The following is a 25,044-nucleotide window of genomic DNA, read 5'->3' as shown; positions in this document are numbered from 1 at the left end:
ATCTGCCTTAGTTGATCAACACCTGCAACATACACTACAAAGATTTCCCTCCTACATTAAAGGCACTAACCATTTCCGAGATCATCCAAAATCTGTGCCCACCCACCCACTCCCACCACACACATTGCTCTCTCTGTTCCAACATCCCCCCATGTATGTGGTCAGTCTGCTGATGAACATTACCTCAGCCAATGTCCATCTTATTTCAAACCTATGATGTTCTCTCTGCTCACCTTAATCAACTTTATACTTCCCAGCAACTACTTTACTTTTGAGGGGCAGATTTACAAACAAATTAAGGTCACAGCCATGGGAACCATGATGATCCTTCCTATTCCAACCTTAAAATGGGTCACTTGGAGGGGACTTTCCTGGGATTCTTAAGCCTGCAGCCTTAGGTTTGGTATAGATACATTGAGGACATCTTTGCCACATGGACTCATGGTGAGGGTAACCCTTTTACAATTATTGGAATCTCCTAATACATTCTCACAATTAAATTTCACAAGATCCTGTTCTGAATCCCATCCCACTTTCCTTGATGTTGACCTCATCTGCACCAAGTGTCAGCTACCCGCTTCTCTTCAAATTAAACTACACACAAACAACAGTACTTACATTTTGACTGTTGCCATCCTTTACATGTCAAATAATTACCCCACTGGCTTAATTGAAAAGCAGACTTCCCAGGCCATTACATCCAGTCCAGGTAATGCTGATACCACCAAAAAACAATGTGGGAATGCACTTCTTGTCACTCAGTTTTATCCTGGTCTTGAATCTATTAGTCACCTACTTCAACAAGGTTATGACTTCCGAAAATCATGCCCTGAAATGAGGTCCATTCTATCAGGCATTTTTCCCACCACACCTAGAATAGCTTTTCGCCCCCCCCCCCCCCCCCCCAAATCCCCATCTCCACATTATCCTGTTCAGACCCTGTGCTTCTATTGCGCCCATGCCTTTTTCCTCTGTGATCCACACTGCTGTAAGCTTGCCCTATGCACCTTCCTACCACCATCTATACCAGCCCTGCAACTGGCAGAACATATATTATCAAAAGGAGAGCCACTTGTTAAATGACATTCGTCATGTACCAGCTGTTACGTAAATGCTGTTCAGCCTTCTGTACTGGTAAGACTACCATCAAGTTATTAGTTAGGATAAATGGGCATTGACAGAAGGTGTACACTGGCAACATACTGGATTACCAGAATAAGCTCTACAACATGACAGCCAAAACCTTGGTGCCCATTTTAACACATATACCATCTGGATTCTTCTCCCAGACACCAGTTTCTCAGAACTCCACAGATGGGAACTGGCATTACAAATGTCCATGGTTCTTGCCTCACAAATGGCCTTAATTTACATTAATTTTTTAATAATTTCTTAAGCCTCAGAATTGTTTTTCAGCAAATATTCCTTTCATTATTCACTTTCAGCATTCTATATCTTTTATTTTATGCCTTTCTTTTTTCCCTCACCCCCACCTCTACCACATATGATCCGCTTAGCTTTCCATTTTTATTAACTCTTGCATGATGTTTTGTCAGTAACTTGTCTTGCTTATTGCCCTATTTTGCAACGTAAAGCTATCAGTTTTTCAACTCTCATCCAGTACAATTACCAACTATCAGTTTTTCCTTTTCATCCTGTCTGGTAAGTTTTCCCTGAGCCAGGGTTCTGGGCAGTTTTTCTGAACTATCCCCATTCCCTAAACCTCGCCACTCCTTCCCTTCCTCCCTCTTCTTTCCCCTTCAATCTTGCCAGGAGGTGAAACCAGTGGCTCCAAAGCCTTGCACAGTTCTTTTATTTGTCTAATCTCCTGCCACCACTTGGTGAGTAGTTTTTTATCAATTGAATTATATTTTATTTTCAAAAATTTATTATTTTTTTATATATTAGAAAGTATGTAAATGTAATGATGATATTTATCTTAACAGTTGATATCTGGTCTGTTGGCTGTATAATGGCAGAGTTGCTGACAGGAAGGACATTATTTCCAGGAACAGATCGTATCCTTTACCAAAAAGTTCTTGATTTAGTTTATGCTCTGAGCAATATCATTTATTGTAAAAATGTACCTTATCATTGCAAACCTTTACGTTGTAAATGAACCAAAGAAACTGTAATTCCAACGGATGCCAGTTTATGAAAACTGGGCTGCCATTCCTATGTGCCGTAGTGAACTTTGTATGTTATAATAGTGAATTATGAACATTTGATCTACACTCTATAATTTTGCCACTGAAATATTTCTTTCGATATAAGACATAGTTCAGTGGTATTTTCTGTCACTGACAGAAGGATCAGCTTTAGAATTTCAAGAGTGGGTTTCACTTATTTTGAACGTATTTGACATATGTTGGGGCAGCGTCTAATATTGTACACTAATCTATCTTGAGGCAAATAATGTTGGTCTTCATTGAACTTCCTCTCTTTTGTTAACACTGGAAGAACACAGATGGGGCAATAATACTAAAGATTCAATGGTAAGGCACCATGCTCCTATAGTGGACAGATTGGTTGTGTGTGTGTGTGTGTGTGTGTGTGTGTGTGTGTGTGTGTGTGTGTGTGTGTGTGTCCCAGGGGCGTGTGCATGTATGTGTACACTTTTGCTAGAAAAAAAACAAGAGCTTGAAGTTAGTGTGAATACTATTTGCTGTCATGTGCGTCTGTGTGTCCCATACCAGTCTGCTGTAGGTAACTGGTTGCCTTTCCCTTATTTTATGTGATGTTCCAGCCAAGAATTTCCATTATTGTTATGAATCCTTGTGTTTCTCTTAAGGCCTAACCAGTATGGTGGAGTGCAGCATCTTTTCACCCCTTCAATTTTGTTGAGACGCTTTGTTTTATGTATGAGGTGCTACACAGAATATCTGAGAATTTCATTGTAAAAATCGGAAAACTGTTCTTACATCCTAATTTCCGCTGCCATGTTCAAATTAGTAACCACGGGCATGTATGCAATGATCCAAGTGTTGTTCTCATTTTTGGAAGCACTCCTGGAAGCCTACAGGATGAAAGATATTCAGAACCCATTGCAGTTCTACTTGGAGGTCTTCAATTGAGTCAAAACATCACCCTTTTAATGTAATTTTCATCATCGGGAACAGGTAGAAGTGGCACGGGGCTAGATCTGGTGAGGAGGGAGCAATGGGGACCGGTGCCATGTTGTTTCTGACCAGGAATTCCTTCTAAACAAGCGAGGTGTGCAGGGGTGCATTGTCATGATGCACCAACCAGTCTTTCTTTTTCCACAACTCTAGTCACTTGTGCCAAACATTTTCCCTCAGTCACTTCAATATTGTGCAGTAAAACTACCCATCAGCGGTGTGATCAGATGAAACAAACTGCTTAAGCCCTATTCCCTGAATGTTGAAAGTTCAGCATTGACTCCATGTTGCTGCGAACTCATCAAGCTTCTCTTGGTCTTGGAGAAGATGTCGTTTCCTATTGTGAGGATTGCTGCTTCGTTTCAGGGTCATAACTGTAGACCCAAGATTCATCTTACTGCAGCTCAGTGCACGTCTGAATTTTGTGGTTTCATTGGTCAATGCTGAGAATGCACAGGACAAACTCCTCTGCAGTTCATTTGATGTTCAGTTCATTGGCTAGAATTCGTCGACACACACTGTACAACAGGCCAAGTCTGTTACAGACATTGTGAATTGTCTGCGTTATCTGGGCCGATAGAACATGTTGTTATTGATTTGTCTACTATGTTGCAAAATGCTTAGATTTTATCCTAAGGTGTTTCCCATGTTGATGCTGCAGCTGTGATGGATAGTCAGTCACACATTTATGTTTGTGAACGTGTCGATAAAAGCAAAATTTCATCTTAGTGAAGATACTGACTATTCACCAACCAACAAAACTAAATTACACGGGATTCTGTATCATGAAACACAAGCTTTTTAAATGGTTTAGCGATAAATGGGATAGGTGAAGGAAAACAATTGTAAATCTACTGATGACCCAAAGATCTTGCTGAAACTAGTTTGTGTAAAACAAGAGATTTTATATCAAAACAAATGTAAAAGTCCTGCATAACATAGTGATTTTCTGAGCACATTTTTTGGAATTTAGTATTTTACAAGTTTCACTCTGATACGTCTCCTTGTTCAGAACAATATACTATTTTCCTTCTGGTATGAATTCTATAAAAAATCATTTTGTGTTCACTTTGTGATATTGTGGAACCATGTAATTTGGTTTCCAGAAATTAGGAAAAGCATTCAGCTCTAGTTTCACTATCTACCAGCATCTGGAAAAGTAGAGTGAGCAGAGTTATGTGTGACTGCAGCTTCTACAACTTCTGTAGGTTCCTGCAGAGGGCTTGAGGTTGCATTTCACGTGTTGAGACAATTACCAGGACTGGTTACTTCAGTCAATCTAATGTATTATTTATGGACCCATGGTGAGCACCGAGCCAGATGACTTAGTGGCAAGACACTATCTTGCACTCAGGAGGACAGCAGTTCAGATCCCCATTTGGCTGGCCAGATTTAGGCTCACTGTGGTTTCCTTAAATTGCTAAAAGAAAATACCTAGACAGCTCCTTTGGAAAGGACACGGCCATTTCCTTTGCCATCCTTCCCAAATCGTAGCCCATACTGTGTCTCTATTGACCTTGTTGTTGACAGGATGTTAATTTGCTATCTTCCTTCATTTCTTGGTTGGCAGGTTCTAAGAAAATACTATTCGTCCATGCTCTTCACTGTAATTACACAGTTATGCGACTGATGAGATCAATTTAAGATAACAGAGTATCAAGGAAAAGCCTCAGTAAAATTTCTTAAAAAGAAAAAATAGAAAAGAAAGTTACTACAAAAACAACGGAACCAGTGGGAAGTGTAACACTAACTCTTTTGAATGATTACAGGAGGGTAAAAAATAAATTTTGTTGTTTAAATAAAATTTATGTTCAGTTGAGTTAATTGAAAGACTAATGTACATGTGAGAAAGAACCCTTGAAGTATTTGAAAGATTAACTTTCAACTCAAATTACCAAACAAGATTTCTGCTACAAAAGGCCAGTTAGCTTAATGTGGCATTTCTTCTTGAAAATGGAGTAAGCATCATTTGCATATCATTGCATTTTCAATAATATCATTTGCTCATTATGCAAATTTGTATTGCAGTGGCAGCTTCTTTCAATTTTTTAAGTACGTTGGATACAGTATTTCTAAAACTGTGTTTCTTGTTCTTAATTTCTGCATTGTGCTGATTTGGAAAATTTGGCAGTTTGAATTCCCTGCATAAAGAGAAAGAGTGGTATGCATGGTAAGTATAATAATGCTAATTTCACTTCTGATAAGTGATTATTACTCGTAAGCAGCTCAGTTCATAAGCTAACAGTGTCAAAGACGGTTACATAGCTTCATCAACAGTCAGAAAAAAAGTTTTGAGCAGCAAATTTAGTGGGTCTTTGTATTTCCCTTTTGCTTTTAGGAGACTGCTATTGAATGATGAACATTTAAAAACTGATTTTCTCAGAATGGGTGGATTATCATAGTATAAATTTAACTATATTTAAAAAGTGCATACTGGTACATAATTGTTGATGCCATTGTACATTCTATTGTTTTCTGTGTAAGTGTGAAATGAAATGTTGGCTATTTGATGTATACAATTTTCCTCATTCCAGTAAGTAGAGGTTACTCTTAACACCCTCCCCTTTTTGTTGTTATTAATAGTGGAGTTGCTGGTGTTTAGTGCTTTGGAGGTGATATTTTTGTATACCTCAGATTGAGTATTTTTCAGAAAATTACATATTTTAAGATTTAATAGTTCATGGTCTTGAATGCAAGTATTACTGCTTTGTTTTACATGATAGTAGTGTTTTTTATGCAGGTGATGATCTGTTTGTTTGTATGCAACTGAAACTTCAGTAGGTACGTTTCTAGTATGTTTGTTTTTAGAGGAAAGGAAAAGATTTACAAATAGCAATTATTATTTGAAGTCTGGCACAAGTCATAATGCTACATCACGGCAAGGATAATCATGTCCACCAGAATTTTAATACACAACTTAAGGTTGGAATACTATTGTATGCCCCTCCTGTTCTACTTATTCATTGATGCAGTGAGAGAAAATTAAATCCTTGTTTGCACTGTTGTTCCTTGGCTTGTGTATGAAGCTTCATTTTAATTAATTGTTGTAAAATGTTGCATTTATTGTAAGTATCAGCTTGCAACCTGTACATTTTGCATATTTCATATAAAATATTAGTTGTTGCATTACACAGTTCACTTAAAAATAAACCAATGATATAAGTTATGTAAAGATCATCTCCATTCCTAATGCTCTAACACTATGTTACAATAATTGAGCAGTATAAAGTTCTTAATTTTCTGGCTATAGTTGCTTTACAGTTATTAAAGGTATTTAAAATCTGTGTGTGCAACTATAAGCTGTAGTTACACTAACAGATATGAAAAGTAGAAAATTAAATTACCGCAGCGACTTACGAAAGCAAAGTCTGCTCCCTACAAGAAAATTAATAACCTTGATGTCAGGTAGAAAAGTATTGGTATAATCTGTTAAGGAATCTTATAAGAACATTTGTTGGATCTGTTACTGAATGCAACATGCACTCTCTGTGGTGTGTGTGTGTGTGTGTGTGTTTTACAGAAAATCTGCAGTGGAAGTGGTCAGACTTTGAAAGAAATAGGCTCATTATCGTAACAAATGTTGGTTTTGGAATATCAGGAAGCACCTTTTCAACAAGGACCAGAAAAATATTTCCCTTATAAACATAGACATCGGAATATAGAAAAAATTAAGCTCCCCTTCTTCTATGGGAGGCTACTCATAAAGTTTTAATTGTCACCTTAAAAAAAGGTTGTATAATTATTTTGTTTGGTTTATTTGCAGGTGCCTGTCTGCAGTCCTGGTACATATTGATATCCTCATACCATAATATTGCAGCAAGCTGCTAGAACACTCAAAACAAAATTGTGCAAACCATCGATAATGCAGAGTATTGTGTGGTAATTAATTTTCATCAGTAGTGGAAATGAATTACTGCACAGTACTCCACACTACCAATAGACTGCACAATTTTGAATTGGCTGCTCTTGGCAGCATACTATATTAATGTAGTGCAAGGATTCCAGTCTGTGTCAGGGCTGCACCATGTGCCCACAAACAGACAATAAATTGATTAATTAACTCAGTTTTCTTTTTAAGTAGTAGTGAGAAATTTATGATTACCACTTGTACCTGTGGGCTGGGGTGGGGGAAGCAGTAACAGATGTCATCTTCAACACACATTGTATCAAACATTATCAAAATGAAAATTTGTTATCAGTTGTGGAATTTTCGAAGGGAATCGGGGAACTGTGTGAAGTAGTATTCAATATCTGTGACAAAAATCTTGTTACAATATTCTGAATGTGTTGTGCTTACTCATTTGTTTGAAGCCACTAACATTTAACAGTATTATTAAGAAGCTGTAGTCGGTGATGGGTACTAAGGAGTTTGAGGTTTACAGCTACATGCCAGACAGATACTATTATCTTATAATAGCACATATACACTGATCAGCCAGAACATCATGAGCACTGACCTATCAATATAAACCAATCCGGGCAATAGCAGTGTCACCTGGCGAGGAATGATTGCTAGTCAGACACACGCACAATGTGTGCTGTATCAGTGAGTATGCTGTCCGTGTATAGAATGGAGAAGGCACGTGATCTGTCTGAGTATGACCGAGGGCAGATTGTGATGGCCTGGAGGCTTGGGATGAGATTTCAGAAACTGTATGACTTGTCAGTTGTTCCAGGGGTGTTGTGGTGAGTGTCTTCAACACATGGCAAAACCAAGATGAAACCATATCCAGATGTTGTGGGTCGGGTAACCATCCCTCGTTATAGGTGTCGGACGTGGTAGGCTGGGTAGACTGGTAAAACAGGACAGGCAGCGAACTGTGGTGCATCTAACATCAGACTTTAATGCTGGGCAGAGTACACGTGTGCCTGTACACACAGTGCACTGAACACTCCTAATGACAGGCCTCCACAGCCAACAACCCAGGCATGTGCCAGTGTTAACACCATGATCTCAGCAACTATGACTTAAATGGTCGTGTGGCCATCGGCACTGGACATTGGTGCAGTGGCAGAGTGTTGCACAGTGTGATGAATACTTCCTTCATCATGCCAATGGCAGGACGTGAATCCATCACTTCCGGGGGAACAGCTCCTTGACACCTGCGCTACAGGACGGAGACAAGCTAGCGAAGGCTTCATTATGTGGGCATTGAAGGGTCCAGTGGAGCTCGTGCAAGGCACCGTGACCACCAGGAAGTATTGTACACTGGTTGCCGACCACGTACTCTCCTTCATAACGATTATGTTACCTAATGGCAGTGACATTTTTCAACAAGATAATCCGCTATTTCACAAGGCCAGGAGTGTGATGGAGGGGTTTGAGGAACACAGTGGCGAGTTCCAATTGGTGCACTGCCCCCCCCCCCCCCCAACTCACCAGATCTGAACCTGCTCAAACACATCTTGGATGTGATTGAACATGGCGCATCAGAGCTCATTGCGTCCCCCCCACCCCCCAAGATCCCTCCTTGGAATTTATGGATTTATGGGAATTGGGTTATTTGTGTGTGCAGATTTGGTGCCAACTCCCTCCTGTGGCCTACCAAGATCTCATTGCTTCCATGCCATAATGCATCACCACTGTTATCTGTGCCAAAAGTGGATATACCAGCTATTAGGCAGGTGGTCATAATGTTCTGGCTGATCGGTGTGAAAATTGACAGTGTAATATCACTGCTGTGTGATATCATTTCATTCCCTTAGTAATTAACATACATGAATTATAAGTCCATGTTCTTTAAAAAAAGACTCTTTTAACATTTTGAAGAATTGTTAACTTCACAGTGAAAATACATTTTTAAATTTTCCATAAAACCTGTGAAAGAGTGCCAAAAATGTTACTTCAAAACTGATAAGTCCACTTAATTTTTAATAATGTACACATAGTGTCTTGTTTCATTTAGGATGCATGTCAATAGGACATAAGTGTGTAAATGTAATTACTGGAAGCTACATGAGCATAGAAATCTTGCGTATGTACTTGAGATTGTTCATCTGCGTCTACGTCGATACTCTGCAATCCCCCTTATGGCATGTGATGTAGGGTATCCCGAACCACTACCAGTCATTTGATTTCGTGTTCCACTCACAAATGGAATGAGGGAAAAATGATTGTCTGTATGCCTCCACATGAATCCCAGTTTTTCGGATCATATCTTCATGGTCCTTTTGTGCAGTGAAAGTAGGAGACAACAGAATCATTCTGCAGTCAGCTTCAGGTGCGTTTCTGAAATTTCTCAGTAACATACCTCAAAGAATGTTGCCTTCTCTCCAGGGATTTCCATTTGAGTTCCTGAAGCATCACAGTATCACATGTTGTTCAAACCTACCAGTAACAAGTATAGCAGCTCGCCTCTGAATTTCTTAATTTCTTGCTTTAATCTGGCCTGGTACAGATCCCAAACAATTGAGCAGAAATGAAAAATAGGTTGCAATGTATTGTCTCTCTGCTAAAAAATAAATTAAAGGACTTGCCAACTTTTGAACTACACCTCTCTGTTGATACCTGTTGTAAGAGGAAGAATAATTGTGTCTCATAAAGTGGCTGCTTCATAACAACAAAATGCGTGCTCACATTGCATTGTAGGTTATTTTTTTGCTTATGGCCATAATAGACGGAACTGTATTGAGGCAAACAATAATGATCATAACTGGCTCATTACAAACAATTGTAGGAAATGTAAATGTGCTCTGCTACATACACGATATGTCAAAGGAAATGGACTGATGTATCAATAACATATGTGGTGAACTTATCTGTTTCTTATTATTAGAATCTCTTTGTTTCTGCAGATACTGTTCTGTGAACCCTCAGTAAAAGTTAGTTTTTTTTTATTTTTTTTATCAGGAGTTGGTATATTTCGACATTGTACTCCAGTAACTATGAACTGTGGGACACATGCAGATTTACTTTATTATACTTAATTACATAGCAGATGCTACGCTGCAGAAAACTGTGGTGACTCTTTGATTATACAGAACTGGAAGACTGTCATATGGCTAACATATTGTGAAGCAATTCTTACAGAGTTTTAAACTTAGCGATAGCTATTTCTGGCTCTTCTTGGCATCATCTAACATTACAATGTAATTTAAAAATCTGCCCTTATACTGCTGGCAATAAGAGGGGTGGAGGCGTGATGTTTGTGTGTGAAAAAGAATTTTGCATGTGTCAGCTTGTTGAATTAAAGATTACATTGATCACGATCTATGCAGCAAGAATTCTGACCATCATTCAACAAAATCTTAGAATATAGATGAAGAATTCTGTACTGATCTTGATGAAGTTAAATCATACAGATTCAGTAGATGTGATGGTCCTCATTTTACTGCTATAAAAAGAATTCAGCATGCTATTGATGGATTTACAGTGTATAGGTGTTTTCGCTTGTTTCTTTCAGCTTTAATTAATATTTAGCATTGGTTTTGTTACTTACAAGCATGTTGATTCATTTTTATATAACATTGCTTTAATGCTTTGGCACATATGACACTAATGTTCATATAAGTGTGGACTACACTGTAGAAAATTTTCATGCTAGTTTTAATACATGTTAGTGATGTTGTTACACATTTTATAGTGTAAATGTTTTTTTGTGTTGGCCAGTTTTTAGAGGTTTTGTAGTGGACAATGTAATGAATATGATAGTCATATTTCATTGTAGATATGGACTGTTGGATAGATAGCACAATGTAGGCACTCACAGCTCCCTGGAGTGGGCAGAACTGTATTTCAGAATACGTCAGTAACATATTCAATAAATTTCAAAATAGCTTGAATGCTTTTTTTTTCATTAAAACTATGTTATAGTTTGCTTTGTAGCGTTTTCATATTTCTAGTAGTGAATCCAGTCCATTTTTATTTGTGTATATTTGTAGTATTATTTTTTCCGCACTTATATGAATTTGTTTAAGCATGACTTATACTGCACCATTTCTTTGAGGTACCCTTAGCACTTCTTAGATATCCATCAGTTAAATCTTATTATGGAGATACTTGGAACCCCTTGTGATGAGTTTATGAACAAAATTTCCAGTGAATCGGTAAGTTCTGAGAGACATGATTGAACGATACCTTGCTTGCTTTATGTGAACCTATTTCTTTTGTCTTTGCTGAATCTTTTCTGTGTTCAGTCTTTTGACACCAATTTGTATCATAAATATAATATTTAACACATAACAGTTATATGTTACCACGGCATATCCATCAGACGATGGTTGTGATTTCTCTGTAACTAATATGATTAGTGCGGTCTCATACTGTAAAGGCAAGAACAGTCTAAGTGATTACTATAGTAAGAAAGTTCTAGTGGAATGTAAATAATTCAGGAGTAAGGGAGACCACTCACCGAATAACAGAAGCGTTCCCAGGGTTCCTTGTGACAAACACTAACCTTTCAGCAAAAGAAAGGACAGACATACACAGTCTCAAAACAGATGCTGGCCTAATCATCCTCCCTGCAGCCAAAGACTCCACCACTGTCGTGATGAATTACAGTGACTATCTGACTGAAGGCTTCTGCCAACTTTCTGACTCCTCCAGCTACATACAAGCTCTGTCATAATGATCCCATCCCAGAAGTCTAACATAACTTCCAGTCCCTTCTGAAATTGCTAGTCATCACAGAGCTTCTCCCCCAAGTCCATCTGCCTCATCACCCCATACACCAAACCCAACATGCTCCTCAAAATTGATAAACCCAACAGTCCTGGAGGCCCCGCGTACTATAGCTTGAAAAAGTTTATGGCAAGATTGAAGCTGTGAGCAAGTAGTACATCATCAGATACAAACATCATTATTCCGCAAATAAAGGACTGCTGATAAGTAAAGAGCTACAGGAGATGCACTCAACAGCTAAGTAAGTGAGAAACATGTAAAATGGCTATCAATAATTAAGCACTGAAGAGTTGTTGTGGTCTTCAGTGCGAAGACAGGTTTTATGCAGGTCTCCATGTTACTCTATCCTGTGTAAGCCTCATCATGTCTGAATAGCTGCTGCAACTTTTCGGACATGTCCAAAAGAACAGATACCGTCTCTATATATAAAAGGCTCACCAGCCATTTGACCATCTTCTTCTGTGGGGATGCACAAACAGTGCCCGAAATCTTACGGGAATCAGCAAAAAGCTGCGAGTAATGAGTATAATGGGCAGGAGCACTATGAATATAGTGTGGGACAATAAGTTGGGAATGTGGGTCTCACAGGAGGCATGTCAGAGATAAGTCCCCGCAGTTGCACTATCCTCTGTGTCCTTGGTGGCTGAGATGGATAGAGAGGAGATCCCGGGTTCGAGTCCCGGTTGGGGCACACATTTTCAACTGTCCCCGTTGACTTACACTGCTGGCCACCGTAAATGCAACACCAAGAAAGACAAGAGGTAGCACAACAAAATTTATTTTGTAGATAACATGTTGACCAAGTATCAAATGATTACGTTTACAGACGTCTGTGACATGTGGTTCCTGCCAGAATCAGTAGCCAGAGTAGCCGCCATTGTTGGAGATCACTGCTGCCACAGGTCTCGGCATTGAGTCAAAGAGACATTGGATGTGTTCCTGGGGTACAGCAGCCCAAGCAGCTTCCACACATTGCCAAAGATCATCTGGTGTGGCAGCTGGGGATGTAATCTGGGTCACTCGTTGAGCAACCATGGACCACATGTTTTCTATCGGCGAAAGATCCGGAGAGCGAGCCGGCCAGGGAAGCAATTCAATCTGGTTATTGACGAAGAACCTTTGGACAATGCGTGCCATGTGTGGTCGCGCATTATCTTGTTGAAATATGGCTGTGGCCGAGCCCTGTAGGTAAGGAAGGACAACTGGCTCCAGCACCTCGGATATGTAGCGCCGGCTATTTAAAGTACCGGCAATGCGTACTAGAGGTGTGCGAGAGTAATATCCAATACCGCCCCATACCATAATACGCGGTGCAAGACCAGTGTGGCGGTGCATAATGCAGCTGTCCAGCATCCTCTCTCCACGGTGTCTCCACACTCGAATCCGACCATCGTGGTGCTGCAGACAGAAGCGTGCCTCGTCAGTAAAGACAACGTCATTCCATTCTGCCGTCCACATCCGTCTGTCATCACACCATTGGTGACGGAGACGTCTGTGGTTCTGCGTCAATGGTAGACGAAGCAATGGACGTCTTGCGGACAGACCACTCTGCTGTAAATGGCGTCGAATGGTACGCGCAGACACTGGATGATGCGTTACAGACGCAATGTGCTGTGCTATGGTTCGGGATGTCACTGAGCGATCCGTCACTGCCATGCGCACAATTTGCCTATCAGCACGTGCTGTGGTGCACCGAAGTGAATGCGATCGACCACGTCGGTCCGTCGTACCCTCCTGCATCCAACGGTCACATATCCGCATTACAGTTGTTTGGTTTCGTCCAACACGACTAGTGATTTCTCTGTATGATAATCCACAATCTCGGTAAGCCACTATCCTTCCTCTGTCGAACTCGGATACTTGATCAAAAGATGTTCGCTGTTGTCTACGAGGCATAACTGATCGTCTTGTGAAACAACCACAAGGTAAACACACGTGCCGAACGTACACGCGTCGAAATCGCCAAGCCTTAAATGGCGCTATGAGGTGGCGCCACAGGCGCGCGTGATGTGCGTCTGGGATGAAATTCTAATCAGTTGCATATCTCATCGCTGCAAACTCATGGTGTAAATTTCACTTGATTCGGATGCTTCCTTCAGGGTGTTGCATTTACGGTGGCCAGCAGTGTATTTCAATGCCTGTGTGCAGCTAGGGGTATTCATTTCATTGTAATTGCTTATTTCTCCAATTCTATTTAGTACTTTCTTATTAGTTACACAATCTACCCATGTATTCTTCAGCATTTTTCTATAGCACCAAGTTTCAAAGCCTGTATTGCCGTCTTGTCTGATCTAATTATAATCCAGTTTTTACTTCTGTACGAGACTACATTCCAGACAAATAAATTCAGAAAAGACTTTCTAACACTTAAACTTGCATTCACTGTTAACAATATTCTCTTTACATAAATGTTTTTCATGCTAATGCCAATTTGCATTTTATGATCTTTCTACTTCAGCCATCATCAGTTATTTTGCTGTTCAAATAGCAAAACTCATCTGTTACATTTATTGTCTCATTTTCTAATTTAAATCCCTCAGCAGTGCCTGATTTAATTTGACTACATTGCATTACCCTTGTTTCACTTTGTTAAGTGTTCATCTTAATAGGTTGGTGCACAAGTTGGTAGTGTTTTTGTTTTGCATGTTGGTATTCCGGTTGATATGGTTCATTTATCAATTGTAATATTTTTATTAGTGGTTCACTGCTGCTATTTCAGTTTACATATACTCATTTTGTCACATAGGGATAGTGAGTGGAGCAGTAGATGCTAGAAAAGGGAGTGCCAAATGGAGAATTGGAACTGTTCTTCCGTTTGAGTTCAATAGAGGGGTGACAGCAGTGGAGATAGTCACACACATTTGCACAGTATATTGAGATAATGTCATTGGACAAGGCATAGCAAAAAAAATTGTTTTCTTGTTTTAAGGAGGATTGTTTTGGCAATAGTGACTCTCCACATTCAGAAGACTTTTGGGGTCTGATGAAGAGCTTTAAACACTTTAATCCACAACAATCCACATCAGTGTGCTCAAGAACTGGTGAATGTGATGAACTGTCATCATTCCATCATGTGACATTTGCATGCAATGGGGAAGGTTCAATAACTGGGTGTATGAGTATCACATGCACTAAGCCAAAATTGCAAATATCAGTGGATGGTCATATGTGCAGCTCTGCTTGCTCATCATCAGTTGGCTTACAAACAACACTGACCATTCCTATCCTGTATCATTACTGGTGTCTTTATGCTAACATAAGGAAAAGAGAGGAATGATTGAGCCCAAACAAAGCAGCAATTCCCCGTCAGAGACCTTACTGCATCCCCAAAATATAATGTTATGCATCTGATTGAACAGTGATGGTGTGGTGTTCTAGAAATTGCTTCCCCAGAGTGTAATCATTGCTGCTGACATTTATATGCTAGACTGACAAAAAACACTATACAGGAGTTGGGTTGGGAAGTCATTCCGTACCCACCTTATCCACCTGGCCTTGTGCCTTCAGATCTGCAACTTTTCCATTCTCTATCAAACAACCTTCAAGGAACTTCCTTTATGGGTGAAAATATGTTCCAAACTCGTTGAGTTCTCCTCCTCAAAACCAAGTGATTTCTAAAGTCACGGAATCAAAAAGTTACCCCAGCATTAGTAGACTGATGTAAAAAGTGGAGGAGAATATATTATCGATGACTTAAGTCTTTATTATGTGTTGTGTTTATTAAACATAAGGAAAGATGCTATGAACTTATGCAACAACCTAATATAATATCTTTTCAAGACACTATCCATTCTGTTCAGCTGCTGCTCAAAATCCTCTGACCATTGCAATTTCGCCAGCAAAACTGAAGAGTTTTTATTTCTTTTCCCTGAACTTTAATTCCCTTTCCAAATTTCTTCTTGATTTCCTACTGTTTGCTGCTCAGTATACAGATTCAATAATGTAGGGGACAGACTCACGATAGCTAAATAAAAATATTTAGGATCGCTTGGACAAAAATTCAAATGAAAAAAATAAAGGGAAATAAAAAGAAACAAAGTTAATAGGATTATTAAAATAATATGGTCAAGAATGAGCAATGAAAAATATTGTATTTAAACCAATTAATTAAATAAAAATAGTGATTGCAGCTATTTTGATAAGGATATAAAAAAGTAGATTGTACTCAACAGGTTTCCAACCCACAATCTTCATCAATACAGTAACTTAACCACTACGCTATGGCACCTTCCTCTAATTCAGTGCTGTTTTAAAGGCTGTAGAAGATCATAAGACATTCAGAAATTCTTTTTCATCAATTACTCCTGAATGAGGGCCCACCAAGGTGAAAGTCTGCAGGATGCAATACCCGATTTCATAAAGTCAACCCCACCCTTCTTTCCTTGTAATATAAATTGTAGGGTCAGTATTGCCTCAGAGGCCACCATTCTTTGATGACATGTATTTAGCTGTGGCAGTTGATTTACAGAAGCATGGGCATGGTCCTTTGTGATAAAATGAGGTATGAAGCATCAAAGAAGTGAGAGGCAGGGGAAAGTTACGTATGACTTTCAAAAAGTGCCCAGCAAAGAGTGCAAGCACTGTAGAAAAGATCTACTGATTCCAAACTATTTTTAAAACATATGAGGAGTAAATTCAGAGTATGATTGAATAAGAATGAGAATTTAAGATGTAAAATTCATAGCGAATGTAGCATCAGTACAATTGTTCATGGAGTATATCGTCTGTGAATTGTTTAAGGATTTTTGTTTGGCCTGTGTAAGATTGAAAGGCAAATGTTTGTAGAAGCAATCTGAGGGGAGATACGATACACAACAAAGTGTGCTGTTTTGCTTTCATGATAATTATGGACAGATTAACAGTAATTGGGTTGGGAGCCATTGGGTACCAGTAGACATTTGCTATCATTTTATTGATTTTTAGGAAGTAAGTGGCCAAAGTCTAAAATCTTTTTAAGTGCAAAAAAGTTGTTAAAATTTCACTCAGTACTATTAAATATGAAAGAGTCTGTAGATATAAGCAGCTTGATGGATATTTTATTAGAGGATTGACGTTTGATAAAAGTGGGCTGTGTTAAACTTCGGCATATACCAGCTTAAAGAAGAGTGAAAAGAGTAAACTCAAAATTTATTTTTGAACGTTTTTATCGAAAGGTTATAAATGAAGTAAGATATAATGGTGGTGATGATGCTCTTGCAGAAGACTTCATGTAAAATTGACTTGTAAATATTTATGTTAAGACTTCATTACCCAAACAAATTACTGATAGGTAGTGAAGCAGTAAATAAAAAAATAAATATATAAATATCTGACTGTTGTTAACACTTTATTGCATAATTGGTAAGAGTGGTATGAGAAAGTGTTAATAAACACAGTGACACAGTCTGAAATTTAATATGAGACAAATTGTAGAGAGATATTGAAATAGCAGACATAGATTAACAAACCAGTTGAAACTGTAGTTTGCCACAACAAAGATTTGAGGCACAATTGCTAAATAAAAATTGGTACTATTTTGTAGCACTCTCCATTGGAATATGTTCTGAGCTGGCAAAAAATCAATTGGGGAATAAATTAGTCAGTGCAGACTTGCTTTTATTAGCATAAAGATTCTTATGCCATTAGCTGTAATTGGAGGATAGAAAGCACTAAATGGAAAACTGAAAAGTATTTGTCAGTTTGACATTGCTTTTCTTACAGAGGAAAGATTACCATTGAATAGCAGGTGAATGTTCTGACATGCTGTCCATAGTTGGTATTTACTGTGGCCTTGTATTATACTTATTGGAGAGCAGTGACATATGATGAATGTTGAACATATTGCAGTAGGAAATGGGCAGATAGAATCAGAAATGGATAAAGGGGAAATTTTCTGCTAGTAAGACTGTACAGTTAATGTATCACATCCAAAAAGCTTATCTAGTAAAAGAACTTTTTCTCAAGGTGAAAGCTACCAGTTCACTTTGGGGGGGGGGGGGGGGGGGGTGACTATACTGATTCAAATTTGGTGACTGTTGATGTAGAACTAAGGTTGGACTGAAACAACAGATTCTGTCATAAGAAGTGTACAGGAACTATTCATGGTGCAGAAACTTTTCCAGTTACTAGTGTTTTTCCGACAGTCAGAATTTAAGGGTTATGATCAAGCTGAAAGTACCTTGTTATTATTTTGTGTCACATAATCCATAAAAAAACTCTATTTTACAATTGGGGAATAAGACTCACCTTGCTTTAGAATTTGACATGTATGTGTGTGTACTTACTTGAGTGTGGTAGTGTTCAAACAACAACTTGTGAAGCATGTACCCATGACTTTCCAACATCAACCAGTTAATGGAGTCCTCACCTTTCTGCACTGTGTGATGTATAATGAGTGCAATAATCCCAAGATCCTGCCTGACTATTAAGTTGTGAGATAAGTGTGACAACTTACAGCAAATGCCAGATTTAGCTCAAATTAGATATTGGACAAAGACACTAGGTTCCTTCCCCTCACACAGTGCTGTTGTTCAGGCACGAATTAATCATTAAATCACTTCACTTCACATTATTTGGTTAATTATGGTACAGTATTTTTCCAGGAAGATATAGCAAATGAAAATATGATTTTTGTCCATTCAGAATTACGTAAGGATACATTGTAGTTAATTTCTGTGCCTATGGTGTCAATTTATTTGAATGTGGAAACCATTTGTAAGTTTTATTTTATGGTACTGATATCTATTTTCCACAGTTTCATATCATGGCACTTCGAAATTTACAAAATACAGCATTGAAATTATACTGCAGGTTTGCTTCATGCATTTCTCATTAACCGTCAATGAATAGCCAAGTTTAAGAGAGTGAATCTGTCCATGTTCTTTGATAAGTTTTCAGAGGTTGCCCACCAGTAACTTATCAGTTATAACTGAGGGTGAGGGGTTGAAAGCAAAGAATTAGCTTGGCAATAATCGAATCAGTGACACTTTAAAAAGTAACAAATTTCCACAAGAAGTAACACCAGTTAAACAAAAAAACTAAGTAATCAAGATGGGCAAGTATAAAGCGACATTCCTCAGACAGAAACAAAATTGCATTTTCACTCAAAACTTAAATATTTATTGCAAAATGCAAATATCAGGCGTACAAATGAAAATGCCAAAATTTAATCTGTAGTTCTCAGGATTTTTTACCTCTTTTTATCAGGAGCAGATAATAAACAAAGAGAAGGAAAGACATAAAAGTACTGAAACAGAAGGAAAATTCTGAACTGGATGTGGAAAGTCTGATTCACTATGTTGATAGAAGGTGATGGAGCACATTGAGACAGAATGGAAAGTTAAAAGGAGCAGTATGCCCGTGGGACACAGTTTTCTAAATATGTCAATGCTCTTTAGATTTTTTTTTTCCAGTTAGTTTGTGTCTTTTCATGTGTAATAAAATTCAGTGATGAATGATAAATTCTTTTAGAGGTCTGAATGGAAGTTATGATGTTTCCTGATATTAGGATTTCTCTAATGGTGTACAGATAATGATAATGGGTGATGAGCAATAGCTCGGTGAATTACTAAAATGAAGAAAACAAACAATGAAAAGTCCAGGTAGGAATATCAACAATATTAGAAAAGGATAGATTGCTACTTACCATCAAGATGACACATTGAGTTGCTGACAGGCACGATGAAAAAACTGTTACAAATAACCTTTTAGCCAAGCCTTCTTCAGAAAAGAGAAATGAAAACACATTCACACAAGCAAGCACAGTTCACACACACATGACCACTACCTCCAGCCACTGGAACACAAACGCCTGGAACCAGAGCAAGACAATCCAGAGTGTGGTGTGAAAGGGGGAAGGAGAGCAGTGTATGAGTGACGGAAGAGGAATTGGCACTGCCTGGCATGGCATGGCATAAAGGCATAAAGGGACTAGAGGTGGGAGGATGGTGCTGGCAGGTACAGCATTTGGGGGGGGGGGGGGGGGGCAGAGGAGGTGGAAAAAATGGGGCACGGAAAGGAGAGGAGCAGAGAAGGAAAGGAAAAGAGCAGAGAAGGGGGAAAGATAAGTTGATGCACTGGTAGAGAGCAGCACTCAGTGAGGATGAAGGGAGGCAAATTTTGAGGTGGTGACAGGACAGAGGAGGCGGAAACAGTTGCTTGTGGAGGGTGTGGGGCAGTAGGATACCATTGGTTGAGGCCAGAATGGTTTTGGGAGTGGGGAATGTGTGTCTGATGGCTCCATCCACACCTCTGTCAGCCCTGTCCCACCACCTCTAGTCCCTGCATGCACCACCAGGCTGCACCGATTCCTCCTCCCCCCCCCCATACCCTACTATCCCTCCCACTTCCCTGCCACACTCATTGATGCTCTTATTTACTGTGTTTCTGTTGCAGTCTAGCCAGAGGTACGATCATGCATGTGTGAGGTGTGCTCAGTTGTGTGAATGTGTGTGTGTGTGTGTTCTGAAGAAGGCTTTGGCCAAAAGCTTATATGTAACTCTCTTTTCATCATGCCTGCCTGCAACTCAACATGTCATCTTTACAGAGAGTAGCAATTTATCCTTTACTAATATTGTTGGAATTAAGGAGAGTATTACGAAGTTTTCTGTTTCATAATCTGCTGAAATACAGATACATTTATGTGTTTTAAACATACTCTTAAATCCTACAGCATATTTTACATGATTGATACAATGTTTTTCAGCTGAGTTGATGATTCTGTTGTGCACATTATTTGGATGGTTGATCAGATGCTGCAAGTGATGGTCTTTTGTATGCCTGGGCTCCAAGGAGACTGTGAATTGTTTGCATCGCACTGCTACTTATCACAGTTTTTATCTGCTGACATCTTCTATATCTTTTCAAAGATAATTTTTTCTGTGCCCTTTGTTGTTCTGTGAAACATCCGCCTTCGTTTTTTCCACATCAAACAGTTGAAAAGGCAAGAAAGATCCACGTATACATGGTGTCAAATCCGCAGTCTCACTTAAATTGAAGGCATTGTAACACAAACCAGAGCTTGCAACACCTGAAGAAGATAAAGCTAGGTTAGTTATTGAAAGACAGTACACAAAAACGGATTTATGAACTTGATTGTAAACTTGAAAAATATCATCAGACAATCACGGTGAGAACTTCAGATATAACATAATACATTACATTCTTGAGTTAGTTATTGTAAAAATAAGATTAACCTGAACAGAGGGAATATTTCACTGGGTGTTTATTGTTAGGGGTTTAGCTATAGTCCTCAGAACAATAATTTTTCACCTGGAAAGATTGTCATAGGGCTTATGTGCCTTCAAAATAACTACGGTTCTTGATGCAACAGCTCTGTCCACATTCTGCAAGAGGTTTATCTATGCTGCATTCTTTTCATTTTTATTTTCAACTCATTTACATAAATTATGTAATGCTGAGGTTGTGGTTTTGAATGTTTGTGTTTTGGGGAGGAAAGAGAGCAGTATTCAAAGTATTACCGTATACCAATGAAAACAAGTCTATAGGGTGTTCTACAATATTTTCAGTGCTGTTTTAGTGCACAATATCTTGTGTTTTTTTATGTAATACGTAAAATAAGGAAGGGCAACCACTCACCAACATTCGACCGATACATGGAGCACAGAAAGAAGTAACACGAAACAGCGTTCTCACTAGCTGTTGAGCTCCTGCTCTTTTTCTGGCAAAAGTATGTGTGTTCACACACACAGACACCCACTATTAAGATATTTCCTGTGAAATTAAAGCTGAGGATGGCCTTTAGGCTTTGGCTAAGCCACTGCATCCTTTTCCCCAGGAGTGCTATTTCAGTGAGGAATTCGGAGGAATTTCTGTGGAGTTAAAGTATGAAAGAGGTAATGGTAGAAGTGAGGGTGTGAAGGTTGGTTGTAGGTTGTCGTATGTTGACAGCTCAAGTTGTAAGAGCATGGATCGTGGTAGGTAAGGGTTGGGTTCAACTATCTATCTCATATGTGTTTATTGATAACATCACCATACAGATAATTTAAAGTCCAAAGCAGCAGTTGTACAAGTCATTCATAAGAACAACCAGATCAGTTTGAAATCTTGGATGGAATCTAAATATTAAGTTGAGGAATAATTCAAAAGCAAAGATCACTTAAATACTGTTTACTGGATAACCGGTTTCAACACACTAAATATGCCATTATCGGATCTGAATGTAGATTAACATTTATAAACCATTCGGATCCGATGATGGCACCTTTAATGTGTTGAAACCGGTTATCCAGTAAACATTATTTAAGCGATCTTGGCTTTTGAATTATTTCTACATCAGAGTGATTGCCCCACTACGCACTGTGTGTTCACTGCAAAATATTAAAATGAAGTTAGGTCATTACCCACAAAATATCAGTCATTCTAAAACACAGACAGACATGTGAAAAATGAAACTTCTTGTTAGATTAAAACTGTGTGGACCTGTAACGTTTGCCTGCCAGGGGCACTTGCTTTACTGACTGTGCAATCCAAGCACAGCTCATGACCCATCCCCACAGCCTTACTTCTGCCAGTACATCTCTCTTACCTTCAAAACTTCACAGAAGTTCTCGTGCATATCTTGTGTAGCACTCCTGAAATTTCTCCACAATATCCTTTCTTTCCTGGAGTGATAGCCCCTCAAGGCTTTGCAGTTGAAAGATAGCAGACATAATGATGGAAGTAAAGCTGTAAGAGCAGGTCAGGAGTCACACTCGGATAGCTCTGTCATTGGAGCTCTTGCCCTGTAACACGTTGATTGCTGCATGCTTAGTGATGGATGTTTAACTGCCAGGCCAGGCACACGGCACTAAGCATGAGGCTCTGATACGACTAGTGGTAGCCACACAGCATTGAGCATGCAGTTTTGCTGCTGGTGGCCTCGTGGTAGACAAGCATGTTAAAAGTAAAGGCCCTACATTAAAACCTCTGTCTGGCTCACAGTTTGAATCTGCCAGGAAGTTTCAAATCAATGCAGCACTCTGTGCTACAGAGTGGAAATTCATTATTGGCTAAATGGTAACTAGATTAACTTTCAAGCAATCCTTATGTGATGAGCTAAAATCTGCGAAGTCTTGGAATAAAGTAAGTATTTGGAAGTGTAGTTTAGGTGTGTCCTTATAATCTTCCCCTATCATCACTATGTATGTGCCACCCACCTCTCGTGCTCATTGCGACATATTCTATGCTACAGTTATTTTTCATTATAGCTTATGAGACTTCTGTGAATGATGAAACTGTTTGATGTAGTTACTCTCTTGAGATTCCATCATTTGCAATCAAAAAGAATACTGTACAGAGTGATTAAAATTGAGGGACAATTTCATATGACCAATTTTCGCCAATATTGAATATAAATACATTATGCTGCCATGACTTTTTAAAAATATGTTTCATTGTTTACACCAGCCTTAAATGTAAGTAATTCCTTTCTCACTAAACCCCATCATCAGAAGTTCTGAGATGCTTGCAGAAAGAAATCTCAGTGAGATCAGGCAGGAACAGCGCATATTAGCAGCGGGCATTATCTGTGTTTGATGCACACCCATTCAGTTGATATGACAGTTTTCATTTATGTTTTAGTTTATGCACCTTATTGGAAAATGAAACTTGTTTGTCTTCTTCTTTTTCTTCTTTCTCAGATCCCAAAAAACTGAACAGTGTGTCCGTTGGATTTTCCACATAAAGGAAGTATTGCTTCTTACTTCATCAAACCCTCCATTTTATTTGCAATGGACACAAAATTCTCAAAAAAGTGCCTCTTCAAGATTATGAGGCTGTTATTTGTGTATCAGTTACAATTTCCACTGGATCCCATATAATCACTTCCGTATAATATAGAATCTTCCTTATAGAAATTTATGTCTCTCTTATTTAACAATGGAGTAACTTTGTTTTGTGTTTATGACACTGATTCAATCATTCAAGAAGGCTGTTGTCTCTCAGGGTCTCAATTTTTTTCTATGCACAGGGCAAATAGTAGAATTTTCTTGATATAAAACATAGGTGCTGCCTACGTTACCCACCAGGCCTCAACCTCCGCTAATTTCAAGTTGCCGCCCCTCTTACCTCACCTGTCATTCAACATCATCTTTGCATCTGTACTTCCACCTCGACTGACATCTCTGCCCAACCTCTTTGCATTTACATATGTCTGCCTATGTCTGTATATGTGCGGGTGGATGTGTGTGTGTGTGTGTGTGTGTGTGTGTGTGTGTGTGTGTGTGTGTGTGCACGCGCATACCTGTCCTTTTTTCCCCCTAGGGTAAGTCTTTCCGCTCCCGGGATTGGAATGACTCCTTACCCTCTCACTTAAAACCCACATCCTTTCGTCTTTCCCTCTCCTTCCCTCTTTCCTGATGAAGCAACCTTGGATTACGAAAGCCTGAAATTTGTGTGTGTGTGTGTGTTTCTTATTGTGTCTATCAACATACCACGCTTTCTCGTTTGGTAAGTTACAGCATCTTTGTTTTTCACAAACAGAACTTGGGTCAGTGTTTTTGTGAGAAGCAGTTCATTTATTACCTACTCCACCCCTTTTACCTTCTCCCTCCGTCCACCATCCACAGTGATTGCTTCTTCAGAGGATAAAATCTGCAGCAGCACTGAATGAAGATGTGAACTCCAGTGTGTTACAAATCAAGCTAAAGTACATAAATTCACTTAAATTTAATTTTTCACTATACTCGATTAGTGTTCTTCACACACTTGCATGTTAATGTATGCTGATTGCTGCTTCACACAGTAACTGTTTTAGAACTTATTAAATGCATGATCTGATCTATATTGCAAAAAAGAAATTATTACACCCTTTTAGATGATTCCAACCCACTCAAGATTTATTGTTGCATGGTGCATATGGAGTGCATAAAATGATTACATTTACAGATCAATAGCACAAGCAGTTCTGATGTACCAGGTATCAACCCATGGTGAAACACCCATATTATATGTGGTGTAGCCTCCGTGTGTGGTAATGCAGACGCTGACTCTGGCATTGTACAGGTGGCTAATCCTGTCGTGGGATACATTGCGCCATGCCTGCTCGTCCTGTTCACATGTTTCTGTAAGAGTTGTTGGTTGATGAGTCGCTCAAGTCAATTCTTGTCGTGCATCTTCATATTTTTGCAGTGCAAAGACTGTTCCAATAATTTCGGGCGTGCAGCCGCATACATTCGACTTTATCTTCTAATATTTCGGCTGAATACCATCCAGCCATCTTCAGAGTGAGTCGAGGTGAATGACACTCCAGCACTTGCTCCATCCTTTTAAACCCGCAGATCGCACCACTGCCTATGTGGCCACAGATACATGAGGCGCCAGAAACGT

General features: G+C 39.0%; 1 protein-coding gene across 2 annotated transcripts in view; it reads left to right on the top strand.

The window, feature by feature from the left end:
• The window catches only part of LOC126259359 (mitogen-activated protein kinase p38b), a 104,177-nt gene that overhangs the window by 59,026 nt on the left and 20,107 nt on the right, over nucleotides 1-25,044 (top strand). Inside the window, exons 6-7 of one of the 2 annotated variants that reach the window (XM_049956092.1) lie at nucleotides 1,947-2,018; nucleotides 11,086-11,165. In XM_049956092.1, coding sequence (XP_049812049.1) covers nucleotides 1,947-2,018; nucleotides 11,086-11,165 — 152 coding nt within the window. The remainder of the gene's footprint in view (nucleotides 1-1,946; nucleotides 2,019-11,085; nucleotides 11,166-25,044) is intronic. The other variant, XM_049956094.1, reaches the window with a different exon arrangement.

The sequence above is a fragment of the Schistocerca nitens genome, chromosome 5 (genome assembly GCF_023898315.1).
Source record: "Schistocerca nitens isolate TAMUIC-IGC-003100 chromosome 5, iqSchNite1.1, whole genome shotgun sequence".
Lineage (NCBI taxonomy): Eukaryota > Metazoa > Arthropoda > Insecta > Orthoptera > Acrididae > Schistocerca > Schistocerca nitens.
This window is presented reverse-complemented; position numbering and strand designations above follow the sequence as displayed.